This window comes from Sprattus sprattus (assembly GCF_963457725.1).
Source record: "Sprattus sprattus genome assembly, chromosome: 15".
NCBI classification, from domain to species: Eukaryota; Metazoa; Chordata; class Actinopteri; order Clupeiformes; family Clupeidae; genus Sprattus; species Sprattus sprattus.
The window spans coordinates 6,829,800-6,852,642 of record NC_137913.1 but is presented as its reverse complement, the minus strand read 5'-3'; the positions used below and the strand labels follow the sequence as shown (position 1 = coordinate 6,852,642).

The 22,843-nt window shown below is 42.5% G+C and overlaps 2 protein-coding genes across 2 annotated transcripts in view; one reads left to right on the top strand and one right to left on the bottom strand.

The window, feature by feature from the left end:
* pole (polymerase (DNA directed), epsilon) overlaps nucleotides 1–13,494 on the bottom strand; it is a gene marked incomplete at both ends in the record, with an annotated part of 30,028 nt that extends 16,534 nt beyond the window's left edge. The window contains 25 exons of the mRNA XM_080852479.1: nucleotides 196–391; nucleotides 768–925; nucleotides 1,126–1,270; nucleotides 1,591–1,683; nucleotides 2,024–2,172; nucleotides 2,551–2,696; nucleotides 3,403–3,549; nucleotides 4,504–4,606; nucleotides 4,782–4,910; nucleotides 5,189–5,296; nucleotides 7,892–8,104; nucleotides 8,462–8,575; nucleotides 9,339–9,471; nucleotides 9,681–9,800; nucleotides 9,895–9,980; nucleotides 10,256–10,366; nucleotides 10,602–10,709; nucleotides 11,059–11,139; nucleotides 11,504–11,648; nucleotides 11,910–12,064; nucleotides 12,360–12,452; nucleotides 12,548–12,592; nucleotides 12,708–12,788; nucleotides 13,121–13,256; nucleotides 13,433–13,494. Coding sequence (XP_080708605.1) covers nucleotides 196–391; nucleotides 768–925; nucleotides 1,126–1,270; nucleotides 1,591–1,683; nucleotides 2,024–2,172; nucleotides 2,551–2,696; nucleotides 3,403–3,549; nucleotides 4,504–4,606; nucleotides 4,782–4,910; nucleotides 5,189–5,296; nucleotides 7,892–8,104; nucleotides 8,462–8,575; nucleotides 9,339–9,471; nucleotides 9,681–9,800; nucleotides 9,895–9,980; nucleotides 10,256–10,366; nucleotides 10,602–10,709; nucleotides 11,059–11,139; nucleotides 11,504–11,648; nucleotides 11,910–12,064; nucleotides 12,360–12,452; nucleotides 12,548–12,592; nucleotides 12,708–12,788; nucleotides 13,121–13,256; nucleotides 13,433–13,494 — 3,057 coding nt within the window. The remainder of the gene's footprint in view (nucleotides 1–195; nucleotides 392–767; nucleotides 926–1,125; nucleotides 1,271–1,590; nucleotides 1,684–2,023; nucleotides 2,173–2,550; nucleotides 2,697–3,402; nucleotides 3,550–4,503; nucleotides 4,607–4,781; nucleotides 4,911–5,188; nucleotides 5,297–7,891; nucleotides 8,105–8,461; nucleotides 8,576–9,338; nucleotides 9,472–9,680; nucleotides 9,801–9,894; nucleotides 9,981–10,255; nucleotides 10,367–10,601; nucleotides 10,710–11,058; nucleotides 11,140–11,503; nucleotides 11,649–11,909; nucleotides 12,065–12,359; nucleotides 12,453–12,547; nucleotides 12,593–12,707; nucleotides 12,789–13,120; nucleotides 13,257–13,432) is intronic.
* A 2,153-nt stretch (nucleotides 13,495–15,647) lies between these two features.
* On the top strand, nucleotides 15,648–22,295 carry traf2a (Tnf receptor-associated factor 2a; the record flags this gene model as incomplete). The annotated part of the gene is made up of 11 exons (XM_080852240.1): nucleotides 15,648–15,853; nucleotides 16,392–16,470; nucleotides 16,829–16,927; nucleotides 17,287–17,448; nucleotides 17,673–17,747; nucleotides 18,233–18,307; nucleotides 18,612–18,698; nucleotides 19,109–19,522; nucleotides 19,740–19,917; nucleotides 20,546–20,694; nucleotides 22,077–22,295. The coding sequence occupies exons 1-11, from the start codon at nucleotides 15,666–15,668 to the stop codon at nucleotides 22,293–22,295; spliced, it is 1,725 nt and encodes a 574-aa protein (XP_080708366.1). The 5' UTR covers nucleotides 15,648–15,665.
* Nucleotides 22,296–22,843: the final 548 nt, after the last annotated feature.

Genomic DNA, 22,843 nt, shown 5'->3' with positions numbered 1-22,843 from the left:
GCGTAACCATGACAACGATTGTCATGTACCCGTGTTAGTGTCGACGGCAAACATTTTGGAAAACGATATGAAATCGCTAGTGTGGACGGAGATCGTTTTCATTGTGAATACACGTTTTTGTATTTAGCCCGGGCTAAGTGTGGACGCACCCTAAGACACCCCCTAGCAGGTGCTAGCAGGATGTAGAAAACCCACCTTGCTGTAGAGGACATCCAGCCAGTAGTCAGCCACTTTGGCTACGGAGGCGTAGACCTCCTCCAGGGTGGTTCCCTTTAAGAAGGCCTCGAACACAGAGGACTGGAAGATCTTGATGAGCTGCAGCTCTCCCCTACGCTTCACCTCAAAGCCCTTCAGCTCAGCCAGAGAGCCGTCCTCATTGAACACAGCGTACCTGAGGAGGTGGGGAGAGGGAGGCAAAAGAGCATAGCTGTTAAAGGCTCATCTGTGGCCAGCATCCTGGATTCTCTGAGGCAGTGGGGGGTTCAATACCCCGTTATCCTGGAATACAGGGCAACATCAGCTCAAGGAGTTATTTTACTGAAGGAACATGGAAGGACTGCCATGTCTTTTTGCCAGGAAGTTGTCATTATTGAGCCACTTTGTCACCTTCGTTTATCTGAAGAGAAATGTATTACCAGTACTTCCCATACATGAACCGCAGCTCATCAAAATAAATCATTTTTCTTCTGCACAAACACAGACATAGTGATGACCAACATAAGTCCCCATCACAATAAACACTGAGTCTAAATGTTCTTTAAGCTTACCTCTTCTTCAGCTTCTTGCCCTCTTCTTTGGAAGCCGGCAGTATCATGGCCAAGTAAGGCCCGTCTACCTCAAAGAAGATGCTGTTCTCGGCACGCGTCTCATAGGTCAGATTGGCCGGGTCCACCAGCTCCTGGTACTGGTGGTTGGTGAAGCCCTCCTATAAAACAAAACAACCATTTGAGCCTTGCGGTGCTGACAACACTCAGGTCTCTGCTTTTGGCAAACTAAAACACCAAATATGATGAAGCCATCTTACCTTAACCATGATGTTAAGCATGGCTAAGCCTTGTGTTACTGCCAACACTCACGTCTCTGTTCGTGGCAATCTAAAACACCAAATATGACAAGTCATCTTACCTTAACCATGATGTTAAGCATGGCTCCGGGATAGGAGATGGTGACCTTGGGTTTCTTCTCGTTGGTTGATTTGAGGACAAAGTTCTCGGGAAAGGAGTTAGGCAGAACACACCAGATCCCATCAGTGTCCAACTCCAAAGGCCTCCTACAGGACCAGGAAGGGTCAGTGTCATGGGGTCAGGACCAGGTAGGGTCAGTGTCATGTCATGGGGTCAGTGTCATGGGGTCAGCGTCATGGGATTACATGCATTACATTACATTACATTTCATTTATTCAAATAGCAGACGCTTTTATCCAAAGCGACGTAGAAAGGAAAGTACAATCAAGCAGCAACCTAGTGTAACAATAAATACTAGTTTACATGCCAATTTTGCCATGACAACGTTGGACCGAAAGAAAATGTTAAGAGCCCTGGCCATCCAACTCCTGAGGCGCCCTCAAGACATACTGGATCAGTGACTTACCCGATCTGTTCAATAAGCTCTCTGGCCTGGGTGATGATGTTCGCTCCTGTGTAGCACACGATTCCTGCCATTTCCATGGAGTACCAGCGAGCTCTACAAAACAGAGTGAAGAAATGTTTCTATGGTTACACTTGCATGATCACTGACTATTGCTATATACAATTTTTCTTCTGTACTTTTTGTTGCACTACGTTGAACTGGGGGAATCACCAGTGTTAACTGAACGCTGATCTAATTGGGTTAAAAAAAATATGGCGAAAAAGTGGAAAGCATGGCACTGGTATGCAAAACTGATTCCAGTCTCTGTAGGGTTTTAACATAGCTGTGTCCACTGCATTAGGTTTATTAATCTTCTACAGTGAAGCGGTTCTTTTTAAATGGCCTTTGGATTAAAAACACCTCATTAAACGACTGATCGGAGTGCAGCTCGTACCCTTTCCTCATGACGTAGCCGTAGAAGGAGTTGAGGATGCACTTGTGGGCCAGCTGCAGGGAGTCGTAGAGGATCTCCATGTTCTTGCAGCGCTTCACCTCAACAGCGTCCCCGCGGTCCTGAGCCTGGGACAGCTTCTTCTTCCACACCTTCAAGGCAAACAGAGGACAGTTTGAGACAGTTTGACATCAGCTAGCGACCTTCCACACCTTCAAAGTCAAACAGAGGACAGTTTGAGACAGTTTGACATCAGCTAGCGATCTTCCACACCTTCAAAGTCAAACAGAGGACAGTTTGAGAGAGTTTGAGATAAAAACAGAAAATCAGCTACGGATTTACATCCAAAGTTCGCCTCGTTCTGGCTTTCTTTAGGACACACTAACGGCCCAGTCATGGATGGCAGTATTCGGTCAATTCTTTAGGGACAAAACTTTAGAAAGACACAGGGGGATAAACATCTGATGGGGATGAGGAAGGTCCGACTGATGTCATTGCGGACGGACAAAGGGTGTTTTAAAGCAGGATACCTTGTGTAGGCCTTTGAACTCATAGCGGCGATCTCTGAAGGCTCGTACGGTGTCCACATAGAAGGAGTTCTCCCTCTGGCAGATGGTGGTGATCCTCGTCTCGAGCTTGGTCACATGCACCTTCTTATACGCCCTCCTACAGTAATCTAAAGACAACAAATAGACGAGGACAATGCAGTTAGGCCACAAGTGCATCGAAAACATTCAATTATAATCAACACACAGGTTTGTTTTATACAATTAAGTAAAATACTGTAGTGCGGTTTATATACGTTGTGGTTAATAGTCTGGAAAATACAGTATAAATCAAAATAATCTTACTCTATCGACTCAACTGAACCATCTCACAGTATCACCTTTCACATGAGAGCATTGTAAGGAGTAAAGACATGGTGTGAGGAGACATTTTTGCTAACAGAACACCCCTGTATTAAGACTAAATATCACTCTCACACTTTGAAAGTCTAGGAGGGGCCACTGAAAAAAGGAGAACAGTGAAAGAGTGGGATAGAGAGAGAGAGTGGGAGAGAGAGAGAGAGGAGAGAGAGAGAGAGCGGAGAGAGAGAGAGAGCGTGAGAGAGGGAGGGAGGGAGAGAGAAAGTGGGAGAGAGAGCTAGGGAGAGAGAGAGGGGTAAAGAGAGAGAGAGGGAGAGTGTGAGAGTGATAAAGAGAGAGAGATAAAGAGATAAAGAGAGAGAGAGAGGGTGAGAGTGATAAAGAGAGAGAGAGAGTGAGTGGGAGAGAGAGAGGGAGGGATGGAGAGTGTGAGAGTGATAAAGAGAGAGGGTGAGAGTGAGCGAGAGCGAGAGAATGGTAAAGAGAGAGAAAGAGAGAGAGAGGCAAGATCGTCACCTGCAAGGCGCTTCTTCTCGTGGCGGGCCTGCTCCTCTCGGTCCAGGCTGTGGAAGGCCCGCGGGGGCCCGTTGGGGAAGAAGGGAGGGAACTTCTCAGACTCCAGTTGCTGCTGGATGCGATGGAACTCACTGCGGCTCGCTGGCACTGCACAAGACACGCAAAAACACCCTGATCTGAGTACAGATGGAACTCACTGCGGCTCGCGGGCACTGCACAAGACACGCAAAAACACCCTGATCTGAGTACAGATGGAACTCACTGCGGCTCGCGGGCACTGCACAAGACACGCAAAAACACCTGATCTGAGTACAGCTGAAACACCAAAGCAGGACTACATTCACATGTTTACTAACAATACAATCACCGATACCACACTAAATACAGGAACATTACATTTTCGATAAGTCATTTTTGGGTGTGATAACACGTTATCAGATCTTCCGAGAGCATGTTAACTGTTGTGTTATTTCCCATTTTCACGTATGCTAGTGTACTGTATATGGAAAATAAGCCCAGCTAATGTCCAAACATTTTTAGACCCTAGCCAAAACAGCCCTTATTCAGGAGTACATGGAGCTTCAGCTCTCCACACCTTGACAGATGGTGTGAAAAGAGTAACATGAGTTGTCTGACAGCATCTGATCAGGCCCACATGTGCAAATAGCAGGACATCTGAATTTTATGTCCTGTCCTTTTCATTCGGTGGGTTGCCAGGCAACTTGAGATAGACCAACATATTGTATTTTTAAGAGAGATATCCAATAGCTGGCTTATTCACATAGACCTCCCGTTTCTCAATTAAAAGATAATTTAATTGCATATAAATACACTGAACGTAGTCATCAAAATCTGATTTGTTGCATTTATTGTATTATATCATAAATGTAAAGATAGTCAATGATTCAATGAAAACCATGACAATGTATGTGCCCCTATGAGCCTCTAAAGAGCATTGCAGCATGTCCACCACTACTCACTCCCTAGCATTAACCGGATAACCTAAATTATTAAAGCCTTCAGGAGATCTCAATAATTCAAAGCTCATTTTCCAAAGATAATTAATATCAGACGGGCGCCGCCTGGGTATAAATCACGTACTGATCTCTCCTCTCCACTGCCAGGCCATATTCCGCTGGCAGTTGGCGCCCGGTTTGTTGAAGTCACAGGCGGCACAAATGGCCTCGTCCACCATGGCAGACGGCTGGCACAGAGAGATGGGAGAGAAAGAACAAGAAACAAGAACACACTTATATGAACACCACATGAAGAAAAGGCAAAGTTTTTGAGATAGAATCAAAACTTGAATAAAATAATGTATTTTAAAACCTTTCAGTGTATAACCTTTTGTATATAAAGTGAATGGCAGTGGTAGTTACCTGGAGGCGATTGGTCAGGATGATGTTGGGGTACATGGCCCCTACATCAAGATGGTAGATGAGCGGACATTCAATCCTGTTGGGCACCTCTTTCAAAGAGACCAGTTTCTTCTTGATCTCCTCGCACACCTACAGAAGAGGCCGGGTCGTTATAATCTTTGTTGTCGGTTCAATGAATACACCAGCAATGTACAAAGAAGAATTCCTACTGTTTTGCTTTTAAGACCATATCATATTGTCATCATAGCCATATCCATTATAACCACTACATCATAACAGTAATGATTAAGACATCACAGAAGCCAGCGGCTGGGTATAGATAACAGTCAGTGTGTACACAGATCAGTGAACTGTTGTTCTAGTTGACTATGAGGTGTTGGAAGGTAGCACTGAAGCTCAAAGTTGACCTCATTGAAATTGGTGACTTGCTCCAGTGGTATATTCTCCTCTTCCTCGATAGCGTGACGAAGGGTTCTCTCAACCCTCTGAAGGAGGAAGTCAAACGCAGCAGGGTTCTGTCCAGATGAACAAAACAGAAGAACACACAGAACCAAATTAGACTGAATAAGGAGGGATTATTCACTTTAAAAAGGCACTGTTAAAATAAATGACTTCGATTAAATAGAATTTTCTTACATTTACATTTAGTGATTTAGCAGACGCTTTTATCCAAAGCGACTTACAAGGAAATTGCATTTATACATCAGGAGCAGTTTTTTTATTTAATTTAATTTTAGGGGTTCAGTGTCTTGCTCAAGGACACTTAGACACTTGGTAATAAGGAGTGGGGAATCGAACTTGCAACCTTCCGATTACTAAACGACTCCTCTACCCCCTGTACCACTGTCGTATGGCATCAGATCAATGCCATAAATATTTTGTAATCTGTAATATAGATTTTGTATCTGTGAAACCATCTACACTTTCAAAACCTATCTACAGATACGGATTTAAAATACGAAATGTATCTACACTTTCAAAAACTATTTTCACTTTCAAAATCTATCTGCAGATATGGATTTCAGTTACGGATTTCAGTTACGCATTACGGATACGGATTTCAAGTACGAGTTACGGATTTCTGTTACGAATTACAAAATCTTTTTGGCACTGTCTTTATTTCCTTTTTAACGAGCCAATCAGCGCTTTTGGCAGATTTTCTAAAGCGCCAATCAACACATTGTATCCTGTACTGACTAGCCAATCAGCGGCGCTAGCTTGCTGGTAACTGGGAAAGTTGAGTGAAACGGTGTATGCAGCAGTCATGGATCAGAGACCGAGAAATGGCACAAGTAAGAAGTCCTGTATTTGGAGTTGTTAATAAAGTCATTGTAAAACGCACAATCATAGTCAGTGGTTTTCACTCCACACTTCGTTACACCTGTTTCAAAGATCCTTGTCGTTGTATGGAAGATATTAGGATCTGCTTTGGTAGCTAACGAAAGCTAACGTTAGCATTTTAGTGACCGATCTCCTATTCACATTTAATTAAGTTAACAATGAACAGTATTCATATGACCAATTATCACGATGAGAACATTTAGCAGACAGACTGCTATTGTCTTGTTCTCCAGACACATGCAAAGTGATGGTGGGGGTATACCGTTAAGTGCATATGCATCCTCAACAGCTGGATAATGACCAGCCTGATTTCAAAACCACCTTGTAATGTCATTTTCGTTTCTTTTCATGGCACTTTGGGGTAGGCTATTTGTAACCCTTTTCTGAAGTCCTTGAAAACGTTTTATTGTGTATTTTGTGTGGAAGCGAGTTTTCTAGCGTCTCAGTGGAAGAGATATATGAGACCAATTTCTTAGTTACAATGCGTTCTGTAGCCAAGCGATCTCTGAATCGCCAGAGCCTAAGGTTAACTAAATAGTACAGGTGTTCATCAGCCCTTTGGGCCAGACATAAGGCATGCTTGTTTAACTTCCCCCACGGTGTTCGTACACCGAATTGTATTCAAACCGTGCGGGGGAGACCCCAGATCTCTCCCTAGGCAGAGCAGTGGCAGTTTTAGGTTATAACTATTGAATAATGAGCGGGCCAGCAGCAGTTGCCAGCAAGCTAGCGCTGATTGGCTAGTCAGTAGAGGATACAATGTGTTGATTGGCGCTTTAGAAAATCTGCCAAAAGCTCTGATTGGCTCTTTAGAAAGGCAGTAAAGACATTGCCAAAAAGATTTTGTAATTCGTAACAGAAATCCGTATCCCTATCCGTAATGCGTAACTGAAATCCGTATCTGCAAATAGATTTTGAAAGTGAAGATAGTTTTTGAAAGTGTAAATAGTTTTTGAAAGTGTAGATAGTTTTTGAAAGTGTAGATACTAGTGCTGTCAAACGATTAAAATATTTAATCGTGATTAATCGCATTTTTGTCATAGTTAACTCAAAATTAATCGCGATTAAATTATTCAAAATGAATCGCGATCGCAAATTTTATCTATTCTAAATGCCCCCTTCAAAAAAAAAATTCCATCATTTTTATTTTATTTTAATGCTGTTATCAACATGGAAAAGTGGATTGGCTTGCTTTAAGCAATGTTTAATTTTATTGAAAAACAACATTGCCAAAAAGGGCGGAACAAAATAAAATTATAAAGTGCACATTTAAGATAAACATGGACTCATGGCTTAATATTTTTTGCTGCCAGCTGCCTGTTGACATTTTCGGACAACAGTGAAGCTCGCTTCTTTTGTACAACACAACTTTTAAAGGTAAACTTTCTATTCAGAAGCTTTTTATCATCCATTTCGCTGTATCGCGCTCATCATTCACTCAAACGTGACGTTAGCCTACTACAAAGTTTTTTTTTTTTTTTACATCGCGTTAATCGCGCCATAAAAAAATTAACGGCGTTAAAATGGGTTTGTGTTAACGCCGTTAATAACGCGTTAAACTGACAGCACTAGTAGATACATTTCGTATTTGAAATCTGTATCTGTAAATACATTTTGAAAGTGAAGATAGGTTTTGTAAGTGTAGATGGTTTCACAGATACTAAATCTATGTTACATATACAAAATCTATATTACAGATTACAAAATATTTATGGCATTGATCTGATTCCATACTGTCGCCCCTTCTTGTAAATACTACTTTTCCGTACCATTTTAAAGCGGCAGGGGATGTCACTGCGGAAGACCCCAGACTCCAGGGCCTCCACGTGCCCTCCCACGTAGGTCTCAGTGTCCATCACATGGCCGTCGGCGGTCAACTTGTTGAACTCCTGCTCCTGCTTGTTGGGGAAGATGATGTTGGCATGGAAGGCTTGGACCATCAGCAGAGCCTCACACAGCGTTCCAGAGCCTTTACGCAAAACCTGCCACGCACACACACACCAAAAGAAAAACAAGACAGTCAATGATTGTCTGAATATACTCTCTTGATTCACAACACAAACAAAAGTCTGGCACACTCACTCAACTATGATAATGGACACAATATTCATATTAAAAAAAAAATCAGATGTCTGTGGTGCTTAACTGGATAAAGCTTCTCTCTGTGTGTGATTGTGAGTGAGCGAGAGCGAGAGTGAGCGAGTGTGTTTTTTTAGTGTATGTGTGTGTGTGTGTGTGTGTGTGTGAGTGAGCGAGCGAATGTGTGTGAGAGTGTGTGTGTGAGAGAGAGAGAGAGATAGAACATAAGTGGTTTCCATTAAGTGAGTGGTCATGCTTACCTCATCCGGCTCCATTGGAATGATGGTGCACAGGGCGAAGATGAACGGGTGGACGTACTTCATGTACAGGTAATACGTGGCCACGGCGTCTGACACCGAGTATGTTGCCAGTGTCTGTGGGAAGAAGGATTTTCTTTCTTTTAAATTCATCTGGATTCCAGTCTTTGTAGGGTTTTAACATCAATCAATGGAATAAATATCACAGCTGTGTCCACTGCATTTGATTTATTAATCTTCTACGGTGAAGTGCACATCAGAGATACGCTCATAGCTTGACCTTTAAGAACCCTAATCATTCATAACGTCATTATGGTGCCGAACGACTGACTTTGGATAAAGTATAGGTTTTCAAATATATATATAGAAAGTGATTGAAGGGTGAAGGGATTATTATAAGAAGGAAGACTACTACATGGCTACAGTGTGATTCTCTTCCCGCTCAGAGTTGTTATGGTGCTCAGGGTTGCTATGGTGCTCAGAATTGCTATGGTGCTCAGAGTTGCTATAGTGCTCAGAGTTGCTATGGTGCTCAGAGTTGCTATGGTGCTCAGAGTTGCTATGGTGCTCAGAGTTGCTATGGTGCTCAGAGTTGCTATGGTCCTCAGAGTTGCTATGGTCCTCAGAGTTGCTATGGTGCTCAGAGTTGCTATGGTGCTCAGAGTTGCTATGGTGCTCAGAGTTGCTATGGTGCTCAGAGTTGCTATGTTCCTCAGAGTTGCTATGGTGCTCAGAGTTGCTATGGTGCTCAGAGTTGCTATGGTGCTCAGAGTTGCTATGTTCCTCAGAGTTGCTATGGTGCTCAGAGTTGCTATGTTCCTCAAAGTTGCTATGGTGCTCAGGGTTGCTATGGTGCGGAAGCGTGACTGCAAGACTGCACCTGTGGCTGCTCGGTGGCCATACGGCACATCTCCTCTGGGTCCAGCTCCACTGGGTCATAGCTCAGCTTGGCCTTCGCTGCCGCCTTCAGGTTGTGGCTCCCCACGGGCAGGTAGCTGTCTCTCTTCACCCACCTTCAAGCATGCACAGGGAATGTTTAGACTTTGGGAGAAGCTGATGTTCAACACTGAATGGCTTTGGATATGTCAAAAAAAAAAAAACATTTACTGAAAAGCCTTTTCACTTTAGTCCCAAACATGAACCCGACCATAGAAAAACTGCAGAGTTCCTACTAAAGGATTCCCAAAGATGACAACTGTGGTTCCTATGTGAACGCGCTCACCTGAGGCAGTCCATGTGAATGGCCTGGCTGGACTTGTATTCCCCCTGGTTGTCCTTCTGAAAGCCAATCTCCTTGTACATGTTCAGGCCATGGTGGGCTGCACGGGTCTCCACAAAGGGCCTGGAGGATTCAGAGACAACACCAGCCATGATGAGCAGAAACCCCCCAAAAACAGATAAGAAACAATGTGGAGACACAGGCATGTCCGACTCACCAGTCGAAGAAGTCCCCGTTGTACGTGACAAAGATGCTGGGCTGCGTCTCATGGATGTGTTCAAACCACCTCTGAATGAGCGCGGCCTGGATAACAAGGAGCACAGCTATCAGACCAAACCAGCAATCTCTTCCTTTCATCATGATTTTAGTAATCCAAGAAGCCTATTAGAACACTAGGTTCTGATCTGATGTTGATCATTCATTTATTTATTTATTTATTTTTGACATGTATTGCTCTTGCTGCTTGCTATTACTGATTTTATGTAAAGCTCTTTGAACTGCAACTCTTGTAGGAAATGTGCTATATAAATAAAGTCTTACATACTTACAGGTCCCATAGGAAAACCCCTTATACTTACTTCATCTGGCTCATTGAACACTGTGAAGGGTCCCTCGTACTCTGGTTTAGGGGTGAACTCAAAATCTGCAATGTCCTCAGAGACGATTTCTTTGTTTGTAATGAGAAAGCCCTGACAAAACAGAGGATGAGGATAAGACAAAAGAGAACAGTAAACGGATGCCACTGGCAGTTATATAAAATCAAATATTTTGTTCCATTTTCAAGATGGCATCCAAGTAACGTGTTATATTTTTCTATTAATGGTAAGAGTACTGTTCCATTGCAACCATGCAATCTAACCATCAAATGCAAATCAAAAAAGTCAGCATCACAGAACTTTTAACGGAACCATGCAGCGTGCTGACCTGTCCATCAATCATGTATGACATCATCATGATTTGGTCCGTCTCCGCATCAGGGAACTTGAGAGGAAGTTTGGTCGTCTCGATATCAAACGCCAGCACAACTGGATCCTGCAGAAACAGAACATGACAGTGTGAACACACAGCTGTGCAAAACTTGTGGTACAGGAGGTAGAGAAGTCGTTTAGTAATCAGAAGTTTGAGAGTTCGATTCCCTGTCGAAGCATCCTTGAGCAAGACACTGAACCCCTAAATGCTCCTGATGTGCAGTGTGCCATCAGTGTAAATGTAGAAATGTGTATACATCCTTGTAAGTCTCTTTGTAAATGTAAACTGGGTGGAAAGCGAGAAGTGGAAAAAGTAAGTGTCAGCTACAAGTTAGTTTTGTGTGTGTGTGGTCTGCCAAATCGTAACAAATTATGACAGCAGGGGTGAAAAGTTGGAAATCACAGCGACTCACCGGTCGCTCAACCAGGTCGTCCCTTCGCACAATCTCAGGAGGGTAGGCACTGCCACGGTATCGGACATTGTACCAGTGAGCCTGGAAAAGAACAGACATGGCAATTAGAGGGCACCGGAATGCAATGATTACAACCTCTGGAACTCCCTCCCCCCTGACATCAGGAACATTGACCCAAATGCAACGCTCTTTTTAAATCTAGCATCAAAACCCACCTGTTTAGGCAGGCGTATAACTTTTAATGTTCCTGTCTGCTGAAGTTGTTGTTCTGCTGCTGCTCTGCTTTGTGCATTTTAAAAATTTGAAATAACTGCATTGTTGACTGTTGTACGGCAACCTTGAGTATCTTGAAAGGTGCCTTATAAATAAAATGTATTATAATTATTATTATTATTATTATTATTATTATTACAACCGTGTTTGCAGTAAATACTAGGGCCTTTACCACATGGATTTGCAGGTCGATGGACAAGCGGACATGGTAGGGGACATCATATTCCCTCATGTCCACTAGATTATCCATCTGATCTGCCATCTTCTTGGACGGTCCATCCTCATCCCCGGTCATAACGTTTCCTCCAACCAATGCACTGAGCATCAAAAGAAACACACCAGTAATCACTTTTTCTGATGCATGAGTGCCACAGTAAAGAGTATTAAGAGAAGCCCTTCCAACTCGATCTCAAAAAAAGCCTAGAAAGAAGTTTTTTATGATTTTTATTTAGTTTGTATGATTATGGTGCCTTCAAGTAGTTTAGGTCTTTGAATTTGACCATATTATGTTTGGAATAGTAGCTTAAATTGCATTCCTGAAGGACTGGAATTAAAAATAAATATTGATTGGTACCTACCTAGACAACATGCTGGTATACGTCTCATTGGACTTCTCTCTTTCTCGGTTCTTGCGAATAGCTGGGGAGAGCTCTCGTTTGACCTTCTTAAGATCCTCTTCCGTGTTGAATGACAGCTTGATATAATTTCTCTTCAGTCCCACCAGATGGTTTGGCTGCAAAGTGGAAGTCATAGGGAAACAATGGGTATAAGGGATGTTCAAACCATTTAAATAATACCATTAAAAAGAACAACATTGAAAAATTTGCTCTGTATATACAATAAATATCCTCCATTTTATAACAATTTAAAATCAGTATTTTCTTCACAGTTTGAATGTGGTGCACTGTTAAGTTGAACAACACGCACTAATAGCGAGATCGCTCATAGCTGTCAAGGAGCTTGTTCATCGCTTGGGACAAAAGCGTCTGCTAAATGACTAAATGTTAATGTAAGGAGGGCTCTCTTACCAGGTCCAAGTCTTCCTTGGAGATAACTTCCAGCTTTGCCACTTTCCCCTGAAACTTCTTTGACAGGAATGAGATGACCTCCCGCTCACAATTCTGCAAAAAAAAAAAATTAAAAAAAATCATCATATCTGTTCAGGTTGATGCACTTACTAAAGTAAAGTATTTTGTTGATTTCCAAACAGACGTACCTTTCTTGTAGCAACATAGAAGTATGGCTTAAATGGGAGGGCCACCTGCAGGGAGGCATTATATTCATTTACACAATGCTTATACCAGAAGAATTTAAAACAGAGAGAATTTCTGTATGTTCTTTGTCAACATACTCATTTAAAGTAGCGCTCAACTCACCTTAAACCTGCTTCCATCCTCCTGGATGAAGTAATAGTCGACAACACTCATCATCCTCTTGTCATCATCCAATATTTCTGTCTATAGTGGTCACAAACAACCCCATGAATACGATGGCCAATATACAGAACATATTTCCATCATGCCTACTACAGTATAGTACAGTACAAGAGTTCACGTTTATCCAACTCAATGTCATTGTTTTCTACAAACAAATCAAAGTATTATTAGACACAGGAGACATAGGGATGATTGATAGATAGATAGATAGATAGATACTTTATTCATCCCATGGGGAAATTCTTGTATCTTGCAGCTCTCATACTAACAATTATTACAGACAATATGTACAGACAATACGATACAATACAAACAGACAACACAATACGACACACATGACACTTGACACATACCGGGTGCATGTTGATCAACCAGCCCGTTTTCTCCCCCGGATCCTTCATCCTTTCGAAGCCGAAGCGGGCGTCCATCTCGTCTGTGAACACACTGCGCTCCAGCCGCTTGACGGCTGACTGTCCTGACATGTCATCCCTTGAGGACGCAAGAGGACACAGTCAAACACAGTGAACAATGTACGCAGACAAATGGATCATTATTATCAATTGTCTGCAACACAAATGGCGTCAACAAATGATGACTTTATCAACAACAATAAATAATAATTTAGTCCAAAATAAGTGTATTAAGAGCGTGGTCATGAAACTTACTGTTGGTTCTCCTGGTCCTTGCCCCTGTCATTTCTGTATTTTCCACTGTTTTGTAGAACCATCTTCGACAAACGCCGGCAAATGTCTCTACTTAAAGTAAATTGGTGTGGGACTACCAAACCCAACTCTATCAAACAGAGCTATTGCTATATAAATTGGTAGTTAACGTAAGGAGGATACGTATATATCCTAAATAAATTGCCAAACTGAAAAGCTAACTAGCTAGCTGTAAGTTACCTGTGGTGGTCAACTGGCTTGCGACAGCCACTCAGCGACCACAAGATAACACAAACAGTTCAAACCCGGCTTCGGTTTTGGTTTTGGGTTGCAGAAATAGTTTTGAATGGCGTTTCTCCAGTTCCGAAGAACATATTTACACAAAGAGCACTGTTTTCTGTAGCTAAATAACACATCGAAGTGTTATAGCCATTGTCAGTTCACTTGATGTTGACAATACTCATGCAACGAAGTCAGAATTTGGCGCGTTCTCTACAGTTGCCGCGAGAACATCAGACAACTTCCGCGAGGGTAATGTAACCCCGCCCACATTTCCTTTTTTGGACAGACGCGGTTTAGTCACAAACCCTAATAAGTTAACTCAAGAGTAATATAACTAGAAGAACCTTAGCTTCGTTCTCCTAACAAAACAAAACCACAGAGCTCTTCTTTGAGCCTACTACTTAGTATAAGTTGATTTACCCAGGTTTGTCACTAAACCACGCTACTTGGAATACAGTAATGATGACACATATCAGGACAAAACTTGAATATCGTGTCAGAAACCAATGTCTCAAAACTTTCCTGACCTCATTGATAGCAACTCCAAAACGACGGAGCCATGTCAAAACCATTTAAGAACCTTCATTAAGAATATTAATATTTTTCGTTAAGAACCAATGACTTAAAGGCGGCTGCTTGCTTCTGTGTTGGGTTAATTGTTGCGCAAAATTTACTCATAGCAGTTCATGCTCCCAAAGGTTGCGCGTGTTGTCATGAGCCTGCCATTTGCCTGGCAGATAGAACGCTGTTTCCCTAACAGGAAGTCTGAAGGCTGAAGTTCTTTCAAACCTTTGCTTGGGTAGCACTGTTAAACTGAGCAGACATGCAGACTACATTTTAGTAATTTCATCACGTAACGTTCGTTTTCTAAAAACAATCACATAGTATTGCATGTTTTACTGTGGTAGAAAATACGTTAGCTTATGCTAACGTATGGGAATGTTACGTGATGAGATTACTAAAATGTAGTCTGTATGTCTGCTCAGTAGTGCTACCCATCAAAGGTTTGAAAAGAACTTCAAGCTTCAGACTTTCTGTTAGGGAAACAGCTTTCTATCTGCTAAGCAAATGGCAGGCTCATGACAACACCCGCAACATTTGGGAGCATGAACTGCTATAAGTAAATTTTGCGCAACAATTAACCCCAACGAAGAACCAAGCAGCCGCCTTTAATGTAAAGTTTCTACACAAAGTAACGGTTCTTCATGACACCATGTCAAGAGCCATTTAAACCATTCCAATGGATGACGTCAAACCAACTATTCAACATAGATGTTTATATTCCTCATGTGCCACACAAGGCTTGTTTTAATTACGCCGACTGCAATAGCGAGGAGATAGGAATCGCCTAGGGGTGTTGTCATCATTATAGAAAGGCTATAACACTGACGAAACTATCAATACAAGTGTAGACTGTTTCCGATGTCTAGACTGTCTCTTATACTTGTGTACGTCTGCTGAAGTTCGTTGATGAGATTTGAAACGTTAATTTTCAGTTTTAGTTGAAGATGCAAAAACTAAGGTGTATGTCATTTGTTAGTGCAATTGCCTTTTGCGAGTGAGAGGTCAACGCGCCCTCTAGTTTGAAAGCGCCATGGTTGTGAGCCTGTTGATTCAGGATGTTCTCACTTGAATGGATATTTGAACATTCTTTTAAACATTTGATGAGGTTATATTTCGTTGACATGTAGAGAAAATGGGAGCCAAACTTTATTAACATTGTAAACAAGTTCTTGGATTGACTTAGAGGGGTGGTAGTTATTCTCCTAAAAAGAAAAACATCCTCACCCTGCCCTGATCACATTTGATATATTTGCACAACTGCTGTATTCCCCACTTGCAGATCTGAGTTTCTGTTCCTTCCAACTGCTGTTCAGAAGTGAAAGCTATGGGTAAAGCTTCAATCATTCCCCCTCATAGCCAGAAAGCCAGGTCACATGTCCGTGCGGGAATAATGGCTGCACAGGAACCATCACCACCATCTTCATTAGAAGGCAACAAACCTGGATTCCCCAAGAAAATACTGGCCAACAAGCTTGAGGACAAACATTTGTGTAATATTTGTCAGAAAATTTTAAGACGGCCTTTCCAAGCCCAATGTGGTCATCGCTTCTGTTCATACTGTTTTAACAAAACTGTGAGGTAAGAGCCGTTCTGGACTGAGGCAAGATGCTATTAGCTAATGTTACTAGCTGGTAATTCAGGAGCTAACCCAAGCCTGTTGGCTAACGTTTGTTAGCTTGGTAGCTTTAGACATAATAAGGGGTGCGTTTGCATTGCACATCGAACACAACATATCTGGTGTGAATAGGCAAAGAAACAGTCCGTATTTTCCTAATGCATCCTTTTTCCATTGTGTAATGCTTCCATTTTCCTTTCAGTTTCCAAAGATACCAATGCCCAACGAATGAAATCATTGCGTGCTTGTTGGCTGAAATTTGTCATGTGTTGCTATCCAGTCTTCTTTCCTTATGTTGCTACCCTGTGGCGTGTGACCCACTGCAATTCTCACTGCTGCCGTAATGCAACTATATTACATCTACATGATGAGGGCAGTTGTGATAGAAAAATAATGTCCTCCACCGATGTTGTGCATAAGTCATGGTAATATAATTGGAGAGTAATGCATATTAGTCTGTAGTTTTACTGAGGCTGACGGTGGTTCTGTATGACTTCACAGTTCTGGACCACAGAAATGCAGTGCTTGTATTAAAGAGGAGATTTTTGAGGAACCAACATCCATTCTGAAACAAGGCTGTGTAAGTAACTCGATTTCACTTCACTCAGTTTTCAACTTGTCAACAACAACAACATTTTTCAACAAACCTGAGAGTTTACGTGGAATGTAATAGGTTCGAGATGGGCATTAGTGTTCATGATTAAACGCTTGAAGGAGCAGTTTTGGTTACTTCTCTTCTTGGTTACCATCTTACTGTGTTTTAAGCAGAAGTATTTACATTTTTAATTTATTTATTCAAGATCTATTTTAGACAACGATTTAGTACACTGCTTCGTCTCGTAGACTAATCTCTATAGCGAATAATAGTGAAGTTATTAACACTGAATGTCTTCTAAGAGTAAGCAGATGTTTCCATCCTAACCATATTTCTCTCTCAGGCATTTCCTGACAATGCAGCGAGAAGAGAGGTGGAGGCTCTAGCGGCAGTCTGTCTCAATGAAGGCTGTTCTTGGACGGGCAGCATTAAAGAATACGAGGTATGGAACTTTTACGAGGTATTGTTGATATTTGCAGGCTACAGTATGTATTTAATTGAATACTTTGTATTTATTGTGTAGTTTCTAGAGATTATACACTTACTTTTGGATGTTGCTGCAAGATAAAATTTTTATTGTAAAGGATTCAAAATTGTATTTTTTCCACTGAGTATTATTTCAAGGGTACTAGTAGGTAGAACTTGGATAAAACCATTGATCTATGAAAACAAATCTGATTAACCTGTATCTAGTCTATAAGGTACAGTTTACCCATTACATGTTTCAAGGGTGAAATATTAAAATCTGAAAATATTGCAAATAAAGTTTCAAGATTTCTTTGTCATTCCTTGTCTTTGTAGCTTACCCACGAAGGACAGTGCGACTATATGATCATCTCATGTCCTTCCTGTAAAGAACTTCTCCGGGCTAACGAGCTGGAACGTCACAATGAGCGTGAATGTCCAGAAAGAACATTGAATTGCAAATACTGCAAAGAACCTTTTCAGTTTAAAGATATCAAGGTAATGTATTTTCCTGGTTTATCTGTAAAAAAATTAATGAGCATTCATTTCTTGTATTTAAATAATGTTTCCCTTTAAAATGTCTACCTAAAACCATAACAAATAAAAAAAGTGGTATTGTATTCTGCTGAAATAAGCTAAACAAGTCATACATCATTCATTGGTTAGACCCATAACGGGGATTTTCTACTTTAAATCACTAGTTTCTCTCTTGATATTTTTAGGCTCATGATGAAATATGTCCAAAGTACCCAATGATATGTGAAGGATGTGCCAAGAAAAAAATTCCCAGAGAAAAGGTCAGCAAGTCAAAGTTTATAATTTTTTCCCCACTTCCCCCTCCATCCCATATTAATTTGCATCACTGACAGAACAGAAGGTGCATGGAAGTGCTGTCCTTAAATTAGCTGGCTTTTAAGATGCCTAATCAGAGTAGTGTGTTTAAGCCCTCGCTGTACTTAAGTAGATGAGACGCGATGCATTGTGCCAGAGGCAGCATTACTGCCAGGACTGAGTGGCTCCCCAGATGGCCAGCATAACGCTCAGTGCCTTCACCAGCTTGATGTGAAAGATTACAACTGGAAGCTTCAGGGCTGGTTGCATCTCTCTCTTTTTTTTAATTCCTATCCCATTCCAAGAAAGTCAAGTGCATTATTGAGCCGGGATTTGGCTAAGTAATTAGCTCCGCTTAAGTAATGTGTTTTCTTCTTCATTGGTCTGTCTTGGGTTGACGTGTGCATAGTTTGATGTTTCAGTCTGTTTCCTTTCTCCCTCCTCATGACAGTATGTGGACCACATCAAGCTCTGTACTAAATTTAGAGCACCGTGCAGATTTCATGTGGTTGGCTGCGATATGTCAGTAAGTGATTTTTCAGATACTCCCTCCCCCCCCCCCAAATCTTAAAAAAGAAAAGCCAGACATATCAAAATCAAGAGTCGGGTTTAGCAACATAAACATACTTAATTCTTTTCCGAAATGGGATTTTCGGTTTGGAGATATTTTGTCTGTGTATATTAGAAGGTCAGCATTATGATTTTCTGAGCTTTTTTAACTTAATACCTGGTTTGTGTGCTTGTGTGTGTGTGTGTGTGTGTGTGTGTGTGTAAATGTGTGTTCGCATGCGTATGTGTGTGTGCGTGTATGTGTACCCGTACCTTTTCAGGTGGAGAAAGAGAAGATCCAGGAGCACGAGCGGGCCTGCTCCTACGAGCACCTGAACCTGCTGCTGCACTTCATCATGGGCATCAAGGTGGAGCTTAAAGTCAAGCAGTTTCTCATAGAAAGTCTGTCTCTATTTGTGTTAGTGTGTAACCTCACTTCACTGTGTGTGTGTCACTTCCCGTGGATGGGTTAAATGCAGAGGTGGATTTCAGAGTGTGTGTGTCTACACCACCTCTGCCATAGAGAGGTCTTTCACTTCACTTCACTTAACTGTAAACAGGTGTATTAAAAACACCCAAATTGTCCATGTGGTTGTTTTCTGTTATGGTGATTTCTCTATGTCCAGTCAGGTTGGGGGGAGGGCGGGTTCATGGGGGTTTCTTCTATATATATAAAAAAAAGAAAATCATGTTTATGTGGATAAATGACTGTCTGAATCTATTCTTTTCAATAAAAAAAATAAAAAATAATATATATATATATATATATATATAAAAGGTGAACTTGGAGAGTCTCCAGCCCCAGAGCCTGGAGCTGGCCAGCCACAAGATCCACGAGCTGCACCAGGCCCTGCAGGACCTGGAGCAGAAGATGGGCCAGCTGGGTGTGGCGGCCCCCGTGCAGGGCGGCGCCTGTGCACCTCTCCCTCTCCCGCCCACGCCCACGCTCTCCACCTCCTTCACCCCGCTGCCCACCGGCGTGGGCGCGGCTCTGGAGCTCCAGCTGCACAACGAGAAGACCAAGGTGGCAGAGCTGGGCCGGCGCTGCCAGGAGCTGGAGCTCAAGGTGGGCACGTTCGAGAACATCGTGTGCGTGCTCAACCGCGAGATGGAGCGATCCTCCGCCACCATGGAGGCCTACAACCGCCAGCACCGCCTGGACCAGGACAAGATCGAGATACTCAGCAACAAGGTGAACACACCATGTGTGTCAGTGGAAAGAAGTCCAGCATTTACCAGGTCATCCATCAGCATGTGTGCTCCCACTTCATATTTTTGTTGCATTGGAACTTAATTAAGCTTTTGTATGTTTTTATTTTATTGATTTAAGTTTTTTCCATGTTTTAACTCCTTTTATCATTATCACATTGAACCTATGTTTTGAAAGACTCTCTTTTCCCTCGTTTCAGGTGCGTCAGCTGGAGCGGACGGTGGGCCTGAGGGATCTTTCCATCGTGGAGATGGAGGGAAAGATGAGGGAGATGTCGGCCGCCACATATGACGGCGTCTTTGTGTGGAAGATCTCCGACTTCAGTAAGAAAAGGGCCGACGCCGTGGCTGGAAGAGCTCCTGCAATGTTCTCCCCAGGTGAGCTCCTCCTGAGAAGGTTTCTGTACAATGGTATGATGTGAACTAGCTCTGTTAAACCAGACAGCAACAGCAACGTTATTCTTCAGTAACACAGCGCACCCTAGTGGCCTGACATTCCAGTACAGTTTCCTCAGCCCGATAATGACGGACGGCATAGCTGCAAACACCACGACTGCATGGGGTCAGAGGTGACTATGGCACCTCTCGATGAGACTACACAATCTAGAGATGACTGCTTTCAAATGTTTGTATTGAGTGCTGGTGGGTATGGCTCCTCAAAAAACAAACAACAAAAAACAAACAACCCACATCTTGAAAAGAGCTATTCACCTTGCTGGTTTATGTTTACTGATCAATACAAATGTAAATTACATCTTTGTAACCCTTGACTGTCTGTCTACTGTTCAGCAGAAGCAAGTTTTGCAAGTGTTTTAGGAGATCAGATTGCATAATCACGATCATATATGAGCCGTGATGTGAGCCAGTGCTCTGTTCGATGCCAGATGAATGCTAATGCCAGATTTGCTTATGTTTGTTGTTGTTGTTTTCCAGCCTTCTACACCAGTAAATACGGCTACAAGATGTGCTTATGTTTTTGCTTGTTGTTGTTGTTGTTGTTTTCCAGCCTTCTACACCAGTAAATATGGCTACAAGATGTGCTTACGCATCTACCTGAACGGGGATGGAACGGGACGAGGCTCTCACTTGTCTTTATTCTTCGTGGTGATGAGGGGACACAGTGATGCCCTGCTCAAGTGGCCCTTCAACCAGAAAGTAAGCCATACGTGAATGAGTAGGTCTAGGTGTGGATAAGAAACCAGAAAGTAAGCCATACGTGAATGAGTAGGTCTAGGTGTGGATAAGAAACCAGAAAGTAAGCCATATGTGTAGAAGTAGGTCTCTAGAAATCAGAAAGTAAGCCATACGTGAATGAGTAGGTCTAGGTGTGGATAAGAAACCAGAAAGTAAGCCATATGTGTAGAAGTAGGTCTCTAGAAATCAGAAAGTAAGCCATACGTGAATGAGTAGGTCTAGGTGTGGATAAGAAACCAGAAAGTAAGCCATATGTGTAGAAGTAGGTCTCTAGAAATCAGAAAGTAAGCCATACGTGAATGAGTAGGTCTAGGTGTGGATAAGAAACCAGAAAGTAAGCCATATGTGTAGAAGTAGGTCTCTAGAAATCAGAAAGTAAGCCATACGTGAATGAGTAGGTCTAGGTGTGGATAAGAAACCAGAAAGTAAGCCATATGTGTAGAAGTAGGTCTCTAGAAATCAGAAAGTAAGCCATACGTGAATGAGTAGGTGTAGGTGTAGGTCTAGATAAGAAACTGAGGCTGTGACATGGTGGGAGACACCCAAAAATGTAAGGTTGATATAAACTACTTTACTAACTTAAATGAACTACCATCTCCGTAATCATGGCTGTAATTTAACAACAATAATCGGTTCAAACGGCAAGTCACTTCTGTCCCATCAATGTTACTTTGCGTTTTGAATAACCTCGCTATGAGATGTACCATTTTCTATTTTAAAATAAATTTTCTCTTGATCAATGAATTGTTGGTGACGTTGAACATGCAGTGTAACAAATTAAAGCCTAATATATTTATATTATTCTCAACAATCCTGTCCAGATTCCAAATGTGCCCTAACCTTGTAATCTTCATTGATGTCATGGCGACGTTTACTTTTGAAGATGTGATGTCTATTGCTGCCAAGTACACAAGTTCCAAGAACACCAGAGAATTTGCTACTTTCTAAATCGCAAAAAAAACTTGTCGCTGCGTGCGTGCCCAATGTTGGTTGCATTTGAATAACTTTAAACTACTTATTGGTTAGTTTGCTCCCGTTCAAACTTAACCCTAGTAAGCCCTTGTAATACCAATATGAGAGTTGTGTGTGACTGCAGGACTAGGTTTGAAAGAAGGCTCTATCAAATTAAAGACTTCAATGTCTGACTTCTTTTGTGTCTGACCGCAAACCTAAAACGAAATTCCAGTAAGAAAACCAAATAATTGTATTTTTGGGTCAATAGTTTGTCTTTCTGGGTGTTGCCTGTATGATTTAGTAAATGTGGGGGGTTACAGAGCTGAGTTAGAGCAAGGCCGTGTTTCTGGATCCTGAACCTCAATCTGTCCTGTTGTTGTTCCTCCCAGGTGACCCTCATGCTCCTGGACCAGAACAACCGCGAGCACATCATCGACGCCTTCCGGCCCGACATCTCCTCCTCGTCTTTCCAGCGGCCCGTCAGCGACATGAACATCGCCAGCGGCTGCCCTCTCTTCTGCCCGCTCCCCAAGCTCGACTCCAAGAACTCCTACATCCGCGACGACACCATCTTCATCAAGGCCATAGTGGACCTGACTGGTCTGTAGGTGTAGCCCCACCATCCCACCCCACTACCACCACCACCACCACCCTCTTCCTTTCTTTTCTATCCCTGTGCCTCAATTCCAGAACCCTTGCCTGAGCTCTGAGCCATCCCACACGTGGTCCGAGTTCCTGTCTGATCTTTCGAAGCGTTGCACTCGGAGCTTGCCGTTTGCATAGCGAATCGTCGCGAACGGCACAGCGTTGTGCTGAATTTTGACACTGCTAACACGCGTTCCCACGTGGCCTCTGAAGCGAGGCCCACAAACCGTGCAGTTTTCCTCGGGTCAGGGTCGAATTGGGTCACTGCAGAGGCCTGCGGCCATAAAGGACCCTCTCCTCTGCGCGCTGGTAGAGGTGGCTAGCTGTCAGCCGTGATTGTAATGTACAGAACTTTTCTTTATCGCCCGTGCCGCGTTTGGTAGGCACATTGCCTTTTACGGAGATCTAAGACTTTCCTTCAGCAGACTGCAGTTTCTTGTTTTTTTCTATTCTTTTTTTCCTGCTTCCTGAGTGCATTTCTGCATAGACAGACGTGGAGTTCCAATAACAA